Source organism: Dendropsophus ebraccatus, chromosome 4 (genome assembly GCF_027789765.1).
Source record: "Dendropsophus ebraccatus isolate aDenEbr1 chromosome 4, aDenEbr1.pat, whole genome shotgun sequence".
Taxonomy (NCBI): domain Eukaryota; kingdom Metazoa; phylum Chordata; class Amphibia; order Anura; family Hylidae; genus Dendropsophus; species Dendropsophus ebraccatus.
The window spans coordinates 161,520,708-161,540,781 of record NC_091457.1 but is presented as its reverse complement, the minus strand read 5'-3'; the positions used below and the strand labels follow the sequence as shown (position 1 = coordinate 161,540,781).

The 20,074-nt window shown below is 48.7% G+C and overlaps 1 protein-coding gene across 5 annotated transcripts in view; it reads right to left on the bottom strand.

Moving 5' to 3' along the window:
• SUCO (SUN domain containing ossification factor) overlaps positions 1-17,752 on the bottom strand; it is a 62,874-nt gene extending 45,122 nt beyond the window's left edge. For all 5 annotated transcript variants that reach the window (XM_069967615.1, XM_069967617.1, XM_069967616.1 and 2 more), the window contains exons 1-2: positions 17,537-17,752; positions 540-648 (exon numbers count right to left, since the gene is read on the bottom strand). In XM_069967615.1, coding sequence (XP_069823716.1) covers positions 540-648; positions 17,537-17,589 — 162 coding nt within the window. In that variant the 5' untranslated portion in view covers positions 17,590-17,752. The remainder of the gene's footprint in view (positions 1-539; positions 649-17,536) is intronic.
• Between the last annotated feature and the right edge of the window lie 2,322 nt (positions 17,753-20,074).

The window sequence follows — 20,074 nt, the reverse complement described above, 5'->3', positions numbered from 1 at the left end:
TCATGGAGAATTCCACACTCCTGTATTACAACACAGCCAGGACAGGACGGCTTCATGTTCACATACAGGTCAGTCAACACTGCCAGCTCTGCCATGTCAGGGTCAGGATGACATTCACTATCTGTTTACAGTCCAACGCTATATCCCGGGGCTGAAGCAGTGACCGGTCCTGTGTGATCTGCTGCTCGACCCCGGACAACGCTTCACACCAGGGTAACATGGAGACTTTCTGCAGAGACTGAAGCCCATATAACTCCAGGCACTGCTTTGGTCCGCATAGTTAAAGGGGTTATACCAAGATCAAAGTGTATCCCCCCATCTATAGGAGATAAGCGATATCTTGAAGATTGTCGAAGGTCCGACTGCTAGAGGAAGGAATGGTAGTACCCCAAGTAGTACCTGTGGCCCTCCAGCTGTTACAAGACTACAACCCCCATCATGCCTGGACTGCTGAAGCCTGAGTGAAGACTCCTAACAACAGACAGCTTCACCACCACCCGACATGTACTATAATGGATCTCCATATCACCTCCGCTTACCTCTTTCTTCGCAGACTCATCTTCACTTATTTTACCTTCGATATTTTCGGCAACTTGTTCTGCGGGAAGAACGGGGTCCTGGGTGCAAAAAACGTGACGAGATGGAAGCCTGAAAGGAAGAAAAAAAAACGAGGCTAAGCAACAGTACGACCAATATACATCATATATACCAGTGAAGACACCGGCAACACAGCGGGACCTAGAGGAAAAGAACTTATAAGACAGGAGAGGAAACAAAGAAATTAATGAATTAAAGGGGCACTCCAGCGAAAATATTTTTTCTTCCAAATCAGTTGGTTTCAGAAGGTTATAAAGATTTGCAATTTACTTCTGTTAAAAAATCTTCAGTCTTCCAGTACTTATCAGCTGCTGTATGTCCTACAGGAAGTGGTGTATTCTCTCCAGTGTGATACAGTGCTCTCTGCTGCCACCTCTGTCCATGTCAGGAACTGTCCAGAGCAGGAGAGGTTTTCTATGGGGATTTGCTGCTGCTCTGGACAGTTCCTGACATGGACAGAGGTGGCAGCAGAGAGCACTGTGTCAGAATACACCACTTCCTGCAGGACATACAGCAGATAAGTACTGGAAGACTGGAGATTTTATTTTGTTAGAGTACCCCTATAAAAAGGTTAAAAAACCATAGCTGCTTTCTTCCAAAAAAACAGCGTCACCTCTGTCCTCAGGTTGTACGTGGTATTACAACTCAGCTCCATTCGCTTCAATAGAGCTGAGCTGCAATACTATATACAAACTGAGGAGAGGTGAGGCGCCGTTGCTGGAACAAAGAAACAAGGGGGTCCGTCCAATCAGAAGTGTGACCCGTGACTATGAGGTTCATTGTCTATAAAGAAATCGACAACACTAATACAATAAAAAATAAAGTGACATAAAGAACTTTGCTTGTATAACAACTTGCAGCCTTCAGAGCTGAAATCCTCCAGGATTGCGCCAAGGCCAGATGTCACGCACATTACACAGTATCCGTATGTATACAGCCCCTACCATCAGCTTCTGTCAATGTATTCAGAGTATGAAAGGATCTGAGGGAACCAGATGGCAGAACAGATGTGAGCGGAGCCTGAACGTACGATATGGAAGCTCTGCGCCCCGCAACACCTCACAGCGCAGCCACTACACCGGCTATATATAGCTGACGGGACGCCACGAGGAAGAGGAAAAATACAGCACATCCATTCTGTATGATATTGTTGCACTAGAGAACTGCGCCGTCTGTAAGGCTGCATTCACACATTGTGGCAAAACAGAACACAACGTCTCCGCACTGCGCTCAATATCCACAACAGTCCTGACTGCACTTTTCCAGTACCAGGAGTCATCTAGCACCACTGAGCTGCAGGAACACAACATACCGCCACATGGTACCGCTGTATAGCGCTACAGTACAGAGACTCTGCAGCAGCAAAATATCCCTATAAGACAACAACCTCCAGACCAGTGACCACAACCCGAGGACTACAACTCCCATTATAACCTCTCAGTAGTGAACCACAATCACTGACTTCCGAGTTGTTTCCATCATGCAGCTCCTGTAAAACTACAACTCCCATAATGCACTGACAGCGGCAATGCTCACAACCAGTGCAAAACTACAACTCCCATCATGCATCGACAGCAGCAACACTCGGAACCAGTGCAAAACTACAACTCCCATCATGCACTGAAAGCAGTGACAGCGCCCCCTCCCCCAAAACCTGTGGCTCTGCAAGCCGTTGCAAAACTACAACTCCCATCAGTGATGCATCTAAGATGTTTACCTTCAGTTAAAGCCTCATGGGAATTGTAGTTCTGTGACATGTTGTTGCAGTTGCTGCTGTCAGTGCATGATGGGAGTTGTAGTCCTGCAATAGACTGCTCTGGAGCACACCATAGTCCCGTTGTTAGAATCTATATCACAGGTGTCAAACCTGCTGCCGTCCGGCTGTTGTAAAACTACAGTTCCCATCGTGCATGGACGGCTAAAGCTTTGTCTGTCCTGGCATGATGGGACTTGTAGTTCTGCACCAGCTAGAGGTGTGACCCCCCTGGTCTATATGAATCCCGCAGGCCGATATGGATGCTGCACCGCACTCCTGTACAACGTGGAGGTTGTAAGAAAACACGACTACATAAATTCTTATTTTAAGCCAAACTTAATAAAATTCCGGTTCCTCTCATTGACATTAAGCAGTGATGAGAAAGGTGACGGCTGCTCCGCCCCCCGGGGGGGGGGCGCTCACCTGAGGATGCCGAGGTCACCCGGATTAGCTGGGATTGACATTTTACAACATGAGAACTGGCTGAGCTTACAGGATAAAGGTCACCGCCGCATCCCCGAACGGGAACAGATCACTGATTGGCCGTGCATCAATATTCATCGTGCAAACGGGGAGAAAAATGCATAAAAACATTCAAAACTAAGCGGCCACCTGCATCAATCACATTAACAGGATGATTATTAAAGGGGTCACCCGACCGGTCACAGCAGAGGGGGAGGGCCAATAAGATGATCACATAGGACATGTGTGCCGTGTAGTACTCACCTCCCCCTGTGGTGGTGCTGTACAGTCACAGGATACAGGACAGGTCGGGTCCTCTAGAGCAGGAGACACTCTTTGTAACTACTCTGAATAAAAGATGAGGGTCCTAGAATCCTCTAATACAGGGAAGGGGGGCGATTTCTGTGGAATTTCCAGAAAATCTCTCTGTAATTCTCCAGGATTCCCGGATGACCCATCAATATCCGCTGCGGCCGACAGACAAAACCCCCGACATACGGCCTTCTCCTATACATCTGCTGAGTGCGTGATAACCAGGGAGGATCGGTGCCCGTAGTATGGGGTAGATGTGTGGCAGGATGGATGACTGCGGGTCTGGGTGCCGAGCCCCTCACCGATCACTGAGACCAATAGGAAGCAGTGATCTCCAGGGGGCTGCCCCCATTTGGTGTATAGCAGGGATGGGGGAAGCTTTGGCCCTCCAGCTGTTGCATCTCCCATCATGCCTGGACAGCTAAAGTACTTATCAGCTGCTGTATGTCCTGCAGGAAGTGGTGTATTCTCTCCAGTCTGACACAGTGCTCTCTGCTGCCACCTCTGTTCATGTCAGGAACTGTCCAGAGCAGGAGAGGTTTTCTATGGAGATTTGCTGCTGCTCAGGACAGTTCCTGACATGGACAGAGGTGGCAGCAAAGAGCACTGTGTCAGACTGGAGAGAATACACCACTTAGAAACATAGAAGATTGGCAGAAAAAGACCACTGGGTCCATCTAGTCTGCCCTTTTAGTATTTTCATTCTTATTATCTTAGGATAGATGTATGTATATCCAGGCGTGTTTAAATTATGTTACTGTAGATTTACCAACCACAACTACTGGAAGTTCCACTTCCTGCAGGACGTACAGCAGCTGATAAGTACTGGAAGACTAGAGATTTTTAAATAGAAGTAAATTACAAGTCTCTGGCAGCAGTTGATTTAAAAGGAAAAAAAAAAAAAAGGTGAACAAACCCTTTAAGGGTTTGGATGGCTGCCTACCGTTATTTAGTTATCCTCTGTCTCGTCTATGAGGAATAATGGTCAATGTCCCTTTATTCCCCACAACAGAAATCATCACATAAAACAACGTACATTACATACTAGAAATACGCTAGGGGAACATAGGGGAGATTTATCAAACATGCTGTAAACTGGCTCAGTCGCCCCTAGCAACCAATCAGATTCCACCTTTCATTCCTCACAGACTCTTTGGAAAATGAAGGGTGGAATCTGATTGGTTGCTAGGGGCAACTGGGCCAGTTTTACTTTACACCATGTTTGATTATATATATATATATATATATATATATATATATATATATATATATATATATATATATATATATATATAAAGTATACTGAAGTGATGGTGACGGCCAGTGTGGCCTCTATAATAGAGGAGGCCGGAGTCTGTGTATATAACAGATGATGATCACATTAGGATAATGCCCTGGCACCGCGTCTAATACCAGCAGGCGGACATGGAGCCAGCCCCCATCTATATACAAGGTGGGATTGATGTTACCCATCATGTACATAACCTCAGGAGCCCCCATAACACTAACAATAAAGAACACAGAACAGCGCCCTCCGCAGCTCCGCCATGACACTGCGTCCTCTACTGGAGAAGCCGCAGCCACTGTATGAGGAGACTCTGGACACACAACAGTCACTGACTGGAAGCCTGAGGGGACGAGACCGAGACCGCCAGTACGTTCAGTAACGTTTCAAGAGAAAGCCGTCGGGGGAGGAAGACGCTTATTAACCCTTCATTGTACCAGACGTCACACTACAGGGGCAGAAGACGCTTATTAACCCTTCATTGTACCAGACGTCACACTACAGGGGCAGAAGACGCTTATTAACCCTTCATTGTACCAGACGTCACACTACAGGGGCAGAAGACGCTTATTAACCCTTCATTGTACCAGACGTCACACTACAGGGGCAGAAGACGCTTATTAACCCTTCATTGTACCAGGCGTCACACTACAGGGGCAGAAGACGCTTATTAACCCTTCATTGTACCAGGCGTCACACCACAGGGGCAGAAGACGCTTATTAACCCTTCATTGTACCAGACGTCACACCACAGGGGCAGAAGACGCTTATTAACCCTTCATTGTACCAGGGCGTCACACCACAGGGGCAGAAGACGCTTATTAACCCTTCATTGTACCAGGCGTCACACCACAGGGGCAGAAGACGCTTATTAACCCTTCATTGTACCAGACGTCACACCACAGGGGTAGAAGACGCTTATTAACCCTTCATTGTACCAGACGTCACACTACAGGGGCAGAAGACGCTTATTAACCCTTCATTGTACCAGACGTCACGCCACAGGGGCAGAAGACGCTTATTAACCCTTCATTGTACCAGACGTTACACCAGAGGGGCAGAAGATGCTTATTAACCCCTCATTGTACCAGACGTCACACACTACAGGGGCAGAAGACGCTTATTAACCCTTCATTGTACTAGGCGTCACACTACAGGGGCAGAAGACGCTTATTAACCCTTCATTACACCAGATGTGAATCCCCCCCATAGCTGGGCTCCCCGACCTGCGGCTCTCTGACTGTTGCATAACTCCACCTTCCATCATTCTCTGACACTTTCAGCTGTCCGTGCATGATGGGAGTTATAGTTCTGCTGTGGGATCAGGGAGCACAGCTGTAGGCCGTGCGGTGTATGATAGGGGGTTGTAGTATCATCAGGGAGTGGTCCCCCCCCCCATCACACCTGTGCTAATATTTCCAGCTTTCAGTTCTATTATAGAAACATGGAACTGAAAATAACAGTAGCAGCAGTGCCAAAACCCTTACATGCCGGACCCAAACACCGCCAGATGGGCTCCGGGAGCTATAAAGGGGGATTCCCACCTCAGCTTACTATATACTTGTAGGACTCAACTGCTGGGACCCCTGAGATCGTAGGAGGTCAATGATTCACTGCTTCTTTACTACTCTATGGGTACTTTAACAAAGACAAATTATCTGACTGTTTTTTTGAAGCCAAAGCCAGGAATGGATTTGAAAAGAGGAGAAATCTCAGTCTCTCTTAATGACCAGTTCTCTGATAACCCTCCACACATTCTACACATTACTGCTGCCTCCCCCATCCTGGCAACCCTCAACACATTACTGCCAGGGTGCACCCCCCCATCCTGGCGACCCTCCACATATTACTGCCAGGGTGCACCCCCCCATCCTGGCAACCCTCCACACATTACTGCCAGGGTGCACCCCCCCATCCTGGCGACCCTCCAGACATTACTGCCAGGGTGCACCCCCCCATCCTGGCGACCCTCCAGACATTACTGCCAGGGTGCACCCCCCCATCCTGGCGACCCTCCACACATTACTGCCAGGGTGCACCCCCCCCCATCCTGGCGACCCTCCACACATTACTGCCCAGTCACCGGCAGAACCCATGAGCTCAGCACAATCCATGGCGGAGGTCTCTGCAGACACGACTAATCCCCGGCTGGATTGGGTGATGCGGCGCTGTCACTGGTCCCATTGTATCCTTGTGGCTATTATGCTCCGGCTAAGGTCAGACAATGGCGGCCGACAGGGTAATGTGCTGTGACAGCTCGCGGCTCTATGACTTGGGACAGTGAAGCCGAAGGACAGGCAGACTGACTGCAGCACAGGCGGGATCTGAGGGGGTCTCCTATAATAGATATACATGGAGTCTCTGATAGAGCGGCCCCTGTAGGGCAGCAGCCAAATCTACACCTACCCCTGAACCACACACAGCTGCGGCCAAACACCCCTTCAGCTGACAGCTTCACATATGCACACTCACCTCAGCCAAGCATCCATGTGTTATATATAGAGATGAGCGAACCAGGTTCGGGTTCGAATCCCTCCGAACCCGATCGTTCAGCATTTGATTAGCTGGGGCTGCTGAAGTTGGATAAAGCTCTAAGGTTGTCTGGAAAACATGGATACAGCCAATGACTATATCCATGATTTCCACATAGCCTTAGGGCTTTATCCAACTTCAGCAGCCACCGCTAATCAAATGCCGAACGATCGGGTTCGGATGGACTCCAGCATGCTCCAGGTTTGCTCATCTCTAGTTATATAGAGAGATGGATGGAAGACACTGGCAGCCCCCCGCCCACACACACTCCTCCGGCAGCTAAGGACATAAGGATTAGGCAGGTTCATGTCCCACCATCATTCTCTCCCTAGCATTACCATCTTGTCTGAGCTGCTTTTAAAGGGGAACCCCGGCAAAAATCTTTTTTTTTCAAATCCACTGGTTTCAGAAAGTTATATAGATCTGTAATAGATCTGTAATTTACTTCCATTCAAAAAAATCTCTTGTCTTCCAGTACTTATCAGCTGCTGTATGTCCTACAGGAAGTGGTGTATTCTCTCCAGTCTGACACAGTGCTCTCTGCTGCCACCTCTGTCCATGTCAGGAACTGTCCAGAGCTGCAACAAATCCCCATAGAAAAACTCTCCTGCTCTGGACAGTTCCTGACATGGACAGAGGTGGCAGCAGAGAGCACTGTGTCAGACTGGAGAGAACACACCACTTCCTGCAGGACATACAGCAGCTGATAACAGGAAGACTAGAGGTGTTGAAATAGAAGTGAATTACAAATCTATTTAACTTTTGGCTGGAGTACTCCTTTAACAGCATTTAGAGAGATGCTTTACAGCTGCCCCATTGACCACAGAAGCATGTAATCTAGAGAAGACTTACTTCCATGAGGCAGTATTGTGGGCATGCTCTGTGACCTCTGTGAAGAAAAGAAAAGCTGTGACATCATGTGACGTCTATAGCAGGGTGTTGTGGGCATGCTCTGTGACCTGTGAAGTAGTCCCTGTGCAGGGGTGGAGAGAAGGTGAGTGGATATTACTAATAAGTGATGATCCGACCTCATCCAGGCAGAGGAGGTGTATAAGCAGTATCATTCATTAGGTCTCTACCATTAATAGCCAAGGGTTCTTCACACTGCTAAAGGGTTAAAATTTTTGCCATCTGAACTATTTGCCGGCGTTCCCGTCCGCAGACACTCTACACCCCACGTACCGGAATATAATGGAAACAATTTCTGTTCTTTGGGATGTAGGCTGTAAATAGCAGCACATAGCAGGAGTGCTGAGGAGAGCGCTGCTCTGAGGTACATACACATCAGGAGAGGCCATGGCTAACATTTCAGAGGGGGTCCACCTCTCAGCTGTTAGACCAGGGGGCTGTGGCGCTCATCCACACACTGGTTTCAGGCTGGTTACATAGCATGTGATGTCAAAGGACAAAGCTGCATTACCTGCATCGCTGCTCTGCACCTGGTGCATTATAGAAGGTGCAGCCTGCATGGGAGCACCAAGGACGGCATACAGCTCACCGGCAATCTAATAGTCACGGCCTAGCCGACATTTATATACAAGACAAGTAGAAACATCCAGAAGGTGAAGTTCTCACAATGCGTCCAGGCAGCAATATTACAGAGCAAACATCTTTACTGGTCTGACTGGGAAGGGTTGGCGACATACTGGGACCATCACAATGTGACAAGAAGCAGTCATTAATGGAGATCACCTGCAGCTAATGCACAGAGCAGCGAGGAGCAGCCGGGGCCTAACGGCACAGAGCAGCGAGGAGCAGCCGGGGCCTAACGGCACAGAGCAGCGAGGAGCAGCCGGGGCCTAACGGCACAGAGCAGCGAGGAGCAGCCGGGGCCTAACGGCACAGAGCAGCGAGGAGCAGCCGGGGCCTAACGGCACAGAGCAGCGAGGAGCAGCCGGGGCCTAACGGCACAGAGCAGCGAGGAGCAGCCGGGGCCTAACGGCACAGAGCAGCGAGGAGCAGCCGGGGCCTAACGGCACAGAGCAGCGAGGAGCAGCCGGGGCCTAACGGCACAGAGCAGCGAGGAGCAGCCGGGGCCTAACGGCACAGAGCAGCGAGGAGCAGCCGGGGCCTAACGGCACAGAGCAGCGAGGAGCAGCCGGGGCCTAACGGCACAGAGCAGCGAGGAGCAGCCGGGACCTAACGGCGCAGAGCAGCGAGGAGCAGCCGGGGCCTAACGGCACAGAGCAGCGAGGAGCAGCCGGGGCCTAACGGCACAGAGCAGCGCGGAGCAGCCGGGGCCTAACGGCACAGAGCAGCGCGGAGCGGCCGGGGCCTAACGGCACAGAGCAGCGAGGAGCCGCCGGGGCCTAACGGCACAGAGCAGCGAGGAGCCGCCGGGGCCTAACGGCACAGAGCAGCGAGGAGCAGCCGGGGCCTAACGGCACAGAGCTATGCAGAGCAACCGGGACCAAACCTCACAGGAGCAATGCAGAGCAACTGGGATCAAACCGCACAGAGCAATGCAGAGCAACTGGGATCAAACCGCACAGAGCAATGCAGAGCAACTGGGATCAAACTGCACAGAGCAATGCAGAGCAACTGGGATCAAACTGCACAGAGCAATGCAGAGCAACTGGGATCAAACTGCACAGAGCAATGCAGAGCAACTGGGATCAAACTGCACAGAGCAATGCAGAGCAACTGGGATCAAACTGCACAGAGCAATGCAGAGCAACTGGGATCAAACTGCACAGAGCAATGCAGAGCAACTGGGATCAAACTGCACAGAGCAATGCAGAGCAACTGGGATCAAACTGCACAGAGCAATGCAGAGCAACTGGGATCAAACTGCACAGAGCAATGCAGAGCAACTGGGATCAAACTGCACAGAGCAATGCAGAGCAACTGGATCAAACTGCACAGAGCAATGCAGAGCAACTGGGATCAAACTGCGCAGAGCAAACTGGACCAAACCTCACAGAGCAACTGGGACCAAACAGAAGTAAACGGCGCGGAGCAAGCAGAATTAAACGGCGCAGGGCAACCAGGACTAAACTGCACTGCTCCCTCACTGTGCTGCTAGATAATATACACCACTGCTCGAATATAAACAGTTGCTCTCCAGCTGTTGCAAAACCACAACTCCCAGTATGCCCCGACAGCTGTACAGGTTGCAGAGCAACGGTATATACACTTACACATCCAAAAATGCTCCCTCTCCCCAAGCTCTGCCAACACATCACATGACCTGTGACATCACTGACTCCAAGATACCGGAATCACAACCACTTAGCCCATCATTTAGGTATACAGGTCACCACTAGAAGAAAGAGTTGGTGACATCACAGGTCATGGGGGGCAGCCATCTTGCCATCGTTTAGTATTTTTTTTTCCTTTGCGCCGTTCACTGTGCACCATGAATATCACCATATTTTAATAGGTTTTGTTTTATTTGAACATCAGGAAAAGTGGGAAACCGGATATTAATATTCAGCCCTTTAAAGTCATTGCGGCCGATGGCGTCCTTACACATACACGTCAGTGTCCCATCATGGCAGACTGCCCGCACATATATGCCACGGTTGGCACCATCGTCATGTGACCGGGGCCCATCAGATGTAACAGGTTCCTCGCTGTGATTACTTTGGAAGTGATGCTTTTTGGCGAGCTCTTCTATCTGCAAATATTGATCTTTCATTATGTACAATGCGGCCGGATTACAATGGAGGAACATGATTTATTTTATCTATTACAATACGCCGGGTGAGTAAGTGTGAGGGGTTTGTTATTTGCCTTTGGTTATACTTAAAGATGGATTCCTGTTGATCCTTTGAGATACGGGCGACTAGACGCTGATCCCATGAGGAGGGCGCGACCATTCTACGAGAGGACGGGACCCCCTGGTGGTGGGGGGGATGGGATGGGACCCCCTGGTGGCGGAGGGGAGAGGGGGTTGAGAACAAGACCCCTGGTGGGGGAGGACTAGACAGGACCTGTACTCGCAGAGTTGTTTTCCTATAATATTCGCTGACTCAGCACCTCAGGTTTTCTTGAGGTGAAGCTCTGAATGGCCGCCTGTGATCATAAACCCTCATCTCCCCTCCAGCAGCCTCTAAGCAAACGTACGTCACCGGGCAGCGAGAACAGATGCCGCCATTCAGCTCGGCTCAGATCGGAGGATTTATGGATTGTATTATATCACAACTCAGGAAATAAAATACCGACGTCCTCTCGGGATATTATTGCCTCTTTAAGCGCAGCTACTTTCGTGAAAAAGGGAAAACTGCGCCACCAGTCTTTGGGTTGTGAGTGGTATTACAATTCAGCTCCATTCATTTCCATGAGATGCAAAACCCCCCACACCCAACCTGAGGACAGGAGAGGCACCAACACATAAGTTGTTTAAACTTTTAAAGGGGTTTTCCAGGCTTCGAAAAACATGTCCGCTTCCTTCCAGTAACAGCACCTCAGTTTAGGTGTATTATTGCAACTCTGTTCGAAGTGAATGGAATTGTAATACAGCACACAACCTGAGGACAGGGGCGGCGCTGTCTAGCAAGAAAGTAGCTGTGTTTTTTATAATCCTGGATAACCCCTTTAAGTGTCCCTCTTAGAAATTGGAGTAGTATCACTTTCACTCCACCACCATGGCTCCCAGTGACCGGACCGCCACTTATCAGACACTCTGTGATAATTATAATCTTGGGATAATTCCTTTAAGAAAACTTGTTCTCCTGATTGATTTCATATCTAGTCCTAAATTTAACCAGAAATTCTGGTTCCACCACCTCGCGGGCCGCTGCGGGGCAGAACTTATCCTGATCAGAGGTGACAATTACAACAGGAAATGAGGCGACAATGAAGGGTTACACAACGTGCGGACAGAATTCTATTATTACCGGGGTTGGCAGCCAGCCAAAGGAAAAAAAATAATAAATTTAATTTCCTCAAAAGACCTTTAAAGTGTCCTTATAAAAAGAAAGATATATATATATATATATATATATATATATATATATATATATATATATATATATATATCACCAAATATCTTTATTTGAAAGGGGCTCAACCACTAGAATCAGTAGGGAGAAGTGAGCACTTTAAGGGGTTGGTCACAAAAAAAAAAAAAAATCTTTCAAATTAATTAATTCCTATTAAAAAAAAAAATTGTTATTCCAGTACTTATCAGCTGCTGTATGTTCTGCAGGAAATGGTGTATTCTTTTTAGTCTGACACAGTGCTCTCTACTGTGGACAGTTCCTGACATGGACAGAGGGGCAGCAGAGAGCACAGTGTCAGACTGGAAAGAATACACCACTTCCTGCAGGACATACAGCAGCTGATGACTGGAAGACTGGAGATTTTTAATAGAAGTAAATCACACATCTCTGGCACTTTCTGGGACCAGTTGATTTAAAAAGAAAAATGTGTGTGTGTGTGTGGGGGGGGGGGTGAACTACCCCTTTAAGCACCTCACTCTCTGGCCACTTCTGTCAATCGCTGCAACAACAGGATGAAGAGCAGAATGACACCAGGTATAAAAGACAAGAATACTTGTAGCCATTGAGCCTGATATGTAATAATAGTGATGGCGGGCGGCCGTATTACACAGCGTCCGCGTACCTGGCGGCCGTATTACACAGCGTCCGCATACTTGGCGGCCGTATTACACAGCGTCCGCATACTTGGCGGCCGTATTACACAGCGTCCGCATACCTGGCGGCCGTATTACACAGCGTCCGCGTACCTGATGGCCGTATTACACAGCGTCCGCGTACCTGATGGCCGTATTACACAGCGTCCGCGTACCTGATGGCCGTATTACACAGTGTCCGCGTACCTGATGGCCGTATTACACAGTGTCCGCGTACCTGGCGGCTGTATTACACAGTGTCCGCATACTTGGCGGCCGTATTACACAGCGTCCGCATACCTGGCGGCCGTATTACACAGCGTCCGCGTACCTGATGGCCGTATTACACAGCGTCCGCGTACCTGATGGCCGTATTACACAGCGTCCGCGTACCTGATGGCCGTATTACACAGCGTCCGCGTACCTGATGGCCGTATTACACAGTGTCCGCGTACCTGGCGGCTGTATTACACAGTGTCCGCGTACCTGGCGGCTGTATTACACAGTGTCCGCATACTTGGCGGCCGTATTACACAGCGTCCGCATACCTGGCGGCCGTATTACACAGCGTCCGCGTATCTGGATGAGACCGTTCACCTCCCGCATTATGTGTAATCACTGACCTATATATCACATTGTGTATTAATGCCTCATCCGTCATCTCCAGGATAAGAGGACTCTCCCTGGCCTAATCCACAGTGACGTGACAGGATCCGGACGCTAACATCTCCGTAGTCTCTGTCATCTCTGACCAACAGGAGACCCGGAACCTTCTCTCTGCATTCAATGTACATGAAACCTGTCACTCTGATCTAGAACACTTCCGCCCCCCCCCCCCCCCTTTATGGTGAAGACCACAAGACATCTGCCGCTATGATCTCCATTCATCTCCCATATAGGCGGGCACACAGCTATACAGGGCCATACAGCTCTCCTCTTCAATGGTCCAGTACTAATCCAGAATATACCATATACCTACATGTATCAGGGCCGGTGTGTCGCCACCATAGGGCATCTGGCCCCAGGTGTCACCCCCACAGCTCATCTCGCCCAGCTCTGTGCCATTGCCAGTCTCGTCCAGTGACTCCTCAGAGAAACGCACAATATGAATATACAGTATAGAATTATTATTATAATCTCTCTTTGCAGTGGCCAGCGTACACCGCCATATATCTATACAGCCTAATACACTGGGGATACTGCCGATATACAACCCCAACCTATGGCACAACAGTGTGACCACAGCCTTAAAGAAGCGTTACTACTACATGGACTACAATAGTGACTGAAGGTCCTGCATGCCAAATAGTTCTTACATAATTTACATCACAGAATCCAAACAAACCTGGTCAGGCCCGTACTCTGTGTGTGTGTGTGCGTGTAAAATATATATATATATATATATATATATATATATATATATATATATATATATATATATATATATATATATATATATATATATATATATATATATATATATATATATACACATACATACATACATACATACCGCTGTCTGATTATGCTATAACACCCAGTGAACACGTGAGGAGCGAGCATCACATAGAAAGAGCCGTAAATGCCAATTTTACGACGTCCTGTAGCGTGCAAATCAATGACGCACCAAAAACACTATCGGGGATGAAGGAGAAAAGAGACACTAAAGAGAAGCAACAGTCCCCATATACAACTGTCCCCCGTATACAACCGTCCTTATATCTACATACACCTACCTGTACGTGTCCTAATCCTTACTGGGTGACACCACTATAATACAGGAGTGTGTTCCCTATCTCGCCCGGCTCTGTGCTGCACATTGGTTATGGTGACTCCAGGGCTTGCTGTGGGCACGATCACCACGATCCCATGATGATACGCTGTATACTATCTCCACTGTAGGCCACCATACATCTCTACTGCTATAGTCATATACTGTGTGTATATATAACATTACACACAGCGATAGCCCACATATACTATAGTAATTGATGCACAGTGCATGCGCCTCATCGGTAACGGGGTGAGATCATACAGGTGCGCGGTAACGCTGTAAGTTTGGATCCAGGTCCTGAGAGCGCAGTGAGTAGTAAGCGGTCACCTGTGTGCAGCGCCCCTCCGTCTCAGCACCTGGACCCCCCTGATCACAGGGATCGGGACACGTCACAAATTGTTTCACTTTAAGGAGAACACAGAAAGTTTTTACCCACACGATATATGTGCAGCAGCCGTGCCCGGTATATACGACGCTATTACACCCAGCAGATATGAGAGCGGCATCAGCAGGGAGGCATGAGAAGTATCTGACAGCCGCACAGGCAGCGCCGCACATTACTCATCCACCCGGGGAGCATTACAGGAATAGCTCAGCCCTCCATCATACCTGCAGGAGGAGAGACTCACACGGCCAAAGTCTGACACATGCTGGAAGGAAAGCATTGTGTAATGAGAGATAGAGAGGGAGGGAGAGAGAGAGACAGACAGAGAGAGAGACAGACAGACAGCCTCCTGGAGGATCAGCTTCCCGAGAGCAGCGAGCTGGATCTGTACTGTACATTATCATTCAGACCCACGATGATGATATTATATCCGCTCGTCTCCATATACATCCATCCTATAGGACACGGCCGGCTCCCTACAGGCTATAGTCGCTCTCTTTAGGGTATTTTTATGCATTTTTTTCTTTAAATGAGTGAAGTGCGAGGGTCAGCGTTTGGTCCAGGCCGGGGTGAGGGTGTGCCGCACAGCAGCCAGCCTATCACCCACTATGGGCTTCACTAGAACTGACGGTGTGAATGGAGGCCAAGACTTACACCCTTATATCCTATACAATGATGGCTGCAGCCGAACCCCCAGAATCACAATACATAGACGGCAGCAGCAGAGAAACCCGCCGAGGACCGGACATAAACTTACAGGGGGAAATAATAATAATTCAAGAGGAATATGAGCAGAGAAGTGAGAGAGGGGCACCCCCGATAGTCACAGAGCAGTGACCGATACCTACAGGATAACCAGTATCTATAGACTACACACCTCCAGCTCTCCCTATATACCATACATCCCCATACTCACCTATCTATAGACTACACACCTCCAGCTCTCCCTATATACCGTGCATCCCCATACTCACCTATCTATAGACTACACACCTCCAGCTCTCCCTATATACCATGCATCCCCATACTCACTTATCTATAGGACTTATGTAAGCTTACATATAAGACCCTATATACCACGTACATTCATCTATAAATCCATATACGGCATACCATGTGCGCTCATCTATATATCCCTGTATACCTTGTACACTTATCTACACATCCATATATACACTCAACTACCCACAAGTCCATATATACCACGTGCGCTCATCTACATGTCCCGTATACCACGTGCAGTCATCTATATATCAACATATACCACACGCACTCCTCTATACCCCCCTGTATACTCATCTACTCAACCATATATACCATGTACACTCACATCCAAGTGTGCCTCTATACTACGTACACTCCTCTGTCTACACATCCCCGTATACCACGTGCGCCCATCTATACATCCCCGTATACCACGTGCGCCCATCTATACATCCCCGTATACCACGTGCGCCCATCTATACATCCCCGTATACCACGTGCGCCCATCTATACATCCCCGTATACCACGTGCGCCCATCTATACATCCCCGTATACCACGTGCGCCCATCTATACATCCCCGTATACCACGTGCGCCCATCTATACATCCCCGTATACCACGTGCGCCCATCTATACATCCCCGTATACCACGTGCGCCCATCTATACATCCCCGTATACCACGTGCGCCCATCTATACATCCCCATATACCACGTGCGCCCATCTATACATCCCCGTATACCACGTGCGCCCATCTATACATCCCCGTATACCACGTGCGCCCATCTATACATCCCCATATACCACGTGCGCCCATCTATACATCCCCGTATACCACGTGCGCCCATCTATACATCCCCGTATACCACGTGCGCCCATCTATACATCCCCGTATACCACGTGCGCCCATCTATACATCCCCGTATACCACATGCGCTCATCTATATATCCCCGTATACCACGTGCGCCCATCTATACATCCCCGTATACCACGTGCGCTCATCTATACATCCCCGTATACCACGTGCGCTCATCTATACATCCCCGTATACCACATGCGCTCATCTATACATCCCCGTATACCACATGCGCTCATCTATACATCCCCGTATACCACATGCGCTCATCTATACATCCCCGTATACCACGCACATGCATTTACACATCCTCGTACAAATTGACACCAGTCACATGACCTCATACAGTCCTCCCCACCACCATGAATAGTCCTCTGTTCACACCAGCGCCATCACATCCAGTCAGAACCGACCCAGCACAGCTCCACCACAGATCTGTGACCCAACCAACCCCGACGGCCGCCATGCCCCCCAATATCTCTCTCTATACCTCACACCCCGCTTGTCTCACTGTCAAAAATTCTTAAATATAGTAACAAAAAAAAGACTAAATAACCAGAAACACAAAAAAAAATTATATATATATATATATATATATATATATATATATATATATATATATATATATCTTGACAATAAGTAGTAAGAAAACTGGGGGACGGCATCACACAAATCCGCACTACATCTCAATACGATCATATTCGCCACCATGTCGCTGCGGGGCCCTATAGGGTAACCAGGGGCCCAGAAGATATTCGGAGACAATAAACAAATATATATATATATACATACACACACACACAGGTATATATGACAGCTGTCATTGCCTATATACTCACACATAAGGGGTTCCCCACCTGTATACCTTCAGCTGTGGGGGGGGGGGGGGGGGGGGGGGGGGGAACTACAACTCCCAGCATGCCCTGACAGCCTACGGCTGTCAGGGCATGCTGGGAGTTGTAGTTTTTCCCGTCCACGGAGCCGCATTGCCCCCGGCACCTGCCAGTCTCTCACCATAGGAAGCAGCAGAGCAGGAGGCAGCCTATCATCACCAGCCGCTTCATCATCTCTCCCGGGCGCCTCCTCTCATCCTCCCCGGCATGTCCTCCTCGGTAAGCGCACGTTCACACCGCCGCTCCTGTCTCTCTCTCTCTCTATCTCTATCCGTGCGGCTCCGCCCCACCTCACAACGCGCACCACGTGACCCGGACGTCCAACGCGGCCGTTACCCTGCCGGCGCCTCTACACTCGCTGAGGTGGAGGCGGTGACGTCACTAGGGTCAGTGCTAACCAATCAGAAGCCAAGCCTGTACGTCCACCCCCCCTGGAAGCGTATTGGTTTGCTCCTGAGAAAAAAGGAGGAGGAGACCGGGGGGGTGGGGACTGTTAGACTTTCCCTGAGAACACAAGCTTGTGCGTATTCTATCGGTAGTGACAGGGTTAACTCCTCCATCTGTCACACAAAATGAGAGGAGTGACCCATTGGGCAGGTTATGAGGGGGGTGTCGTGTCGTGTCAGAGCTCAGTGACAGGTCGCTGTGACGCAGTCATGTTCTATGTGATAAGGAGAATGACAAGAATTCTATTTACAGCCGTACTGACCCCGGATATACGGCAGGTGTATGAGACCGATGGAGCAGTCGGCTCTGCCAGCCAATCAGGGGCCAGCTTTCTTTTCTCTGAATCCGATTAGAAAACGAAAGCAGCAATCTGATTGGTAGGTGGCGTACCACAGTGCATCACGTGTCTTAAAGGAACAGAAACTAGAAAAAACAGTGACACAATGCAGTGACGTCATGTTATAATGAAAATAACTCATCAGAGTGGAGATAGAACCGCCAATCTGGCGCTTCTCCCCACTCACTAAGTGATTAGTCAGGTCCCAGCTCTTTTTGGTAATGGTAGCGGCCATTTAAAGGGGAACCCCAGAGACGCATGTTGTTTTTTTAGTTATTCTTTGATAATAAAGTGCTATTACTTTATAATATTATAAGTATTTTTGTTCCGGCCTCCTAATCAGATCTCCTGGATCCACTGGGGTCCAAAATAGGCCTGGAAAATATAGGAGATGTCTTATAATGATCCAGGATACCGGCAGGGGTGCTCCAGAGAACCCTATGGGGGCACCCAGGATTCCGGACAGCTCTGGATGCTGGTGCACTCACCACGACTGAGGACAGAGGGAGAAGCCGGAGGAGGGAAGCCCAGCAGGTGAGTATGCTTTTTTTTCTGTTATGTTTCTACAGTCGGAGAACAAAGATGGTTTCCTGTAGCCTCCTGATCAGTGTTAACTGACTGTAAAAAACGGCCACGGACGTGTAAAAGGGCCTTATAGAGTTACTTCAAGGGGTTATCCAGCGAAAATCTTTTTCTTTCAATGCCACTGGTGTCAGAAAGTTATATTGATTTGGAATTTACTTCTATTAAAAAATCTCAAGTCTTCCCATACTTATCAGCTGCTGTATGTCCTGCAGGAAGTGTTGTTTTATTTTCAGTCTGACACTGTGCTCTCTGCTAACATCTCTGGCCGAGACAGGAACTCAGTCTCTGTTTTATATGAATCCCCATAGAAAACCTCTCCTGCTCTGGACAGTTCCTGTCTCGGCCAGAGATGTCAGCAGAGAGCTCTATGTCAGACTGAAAATAAAACATTTCCTGCAGGACATACAGCAGCTGATAAGTATGGGAAGAATTGAGATTTTTTTTTTTAATAGAAGTAAATTACAAATCTATATAACTTTCTGACACCAGTGGAATTGAAAGAAAAAGATTTTCGCTGGACAACCCCTTTAGGTTGAGTAGCAGCAGTAATAGGTTGACAAGGGCCCCTCTGCTGCCCCCAATGTTTGTGTGGGGAACTGCAGGGCTGTCAAATCCCCTGCATTGGGGACCACACACTACAGACCACTGTGTCACAAGATCCTTGTCAGAGCATGCTGGGAGTTGTAGTTCTGCAGCAGGTGGTGAGCCAATTGGAGACATATACTCATGACTGATGAATCCTGGTGTCAGAATGCAGACAGCGGCCGTGAATCAGGAGCCGGCAGCTCGTCACCCTCTCTGCACCGCTATCAGGTTTTACTACCCACTAATGAAGTGTCTATAAAATCCGCACTCCTGGATGATGAAGAGGAGACGCCACGTGTGGGAGACGCAACGTGAGAGGAGAAGCTGGATATGTTCCTCTACAACACCTCCGGGCAGATCACTATGGCACTACATATACCGTAGTATCCTCCACTGGAGACAGAAGGAAACCTAATGTATGGATAGTTGTTAGTCTATCAGTAAGGGCCCTATAACACAGACAGATTATCTGACAGAATTATGAAGCCAAAGCCAGGAACAGTCTTCCAGTAATTATCAGCTGCTGTATGTCCTGCAGGAAGTGGTGTATTCTTTCCAGTCTGACACAGTGCTCTCTGCTGCCACCTCTGTCCATGTCAGGAACTGTCCAGAGCAGCAGCAAATCCCCTTAGAAAACCTCTGCTGCTCTCCAGACTGGAAAGAATACACCACTTCCTGCAGAACATACAGCAGCTAATAAGTACG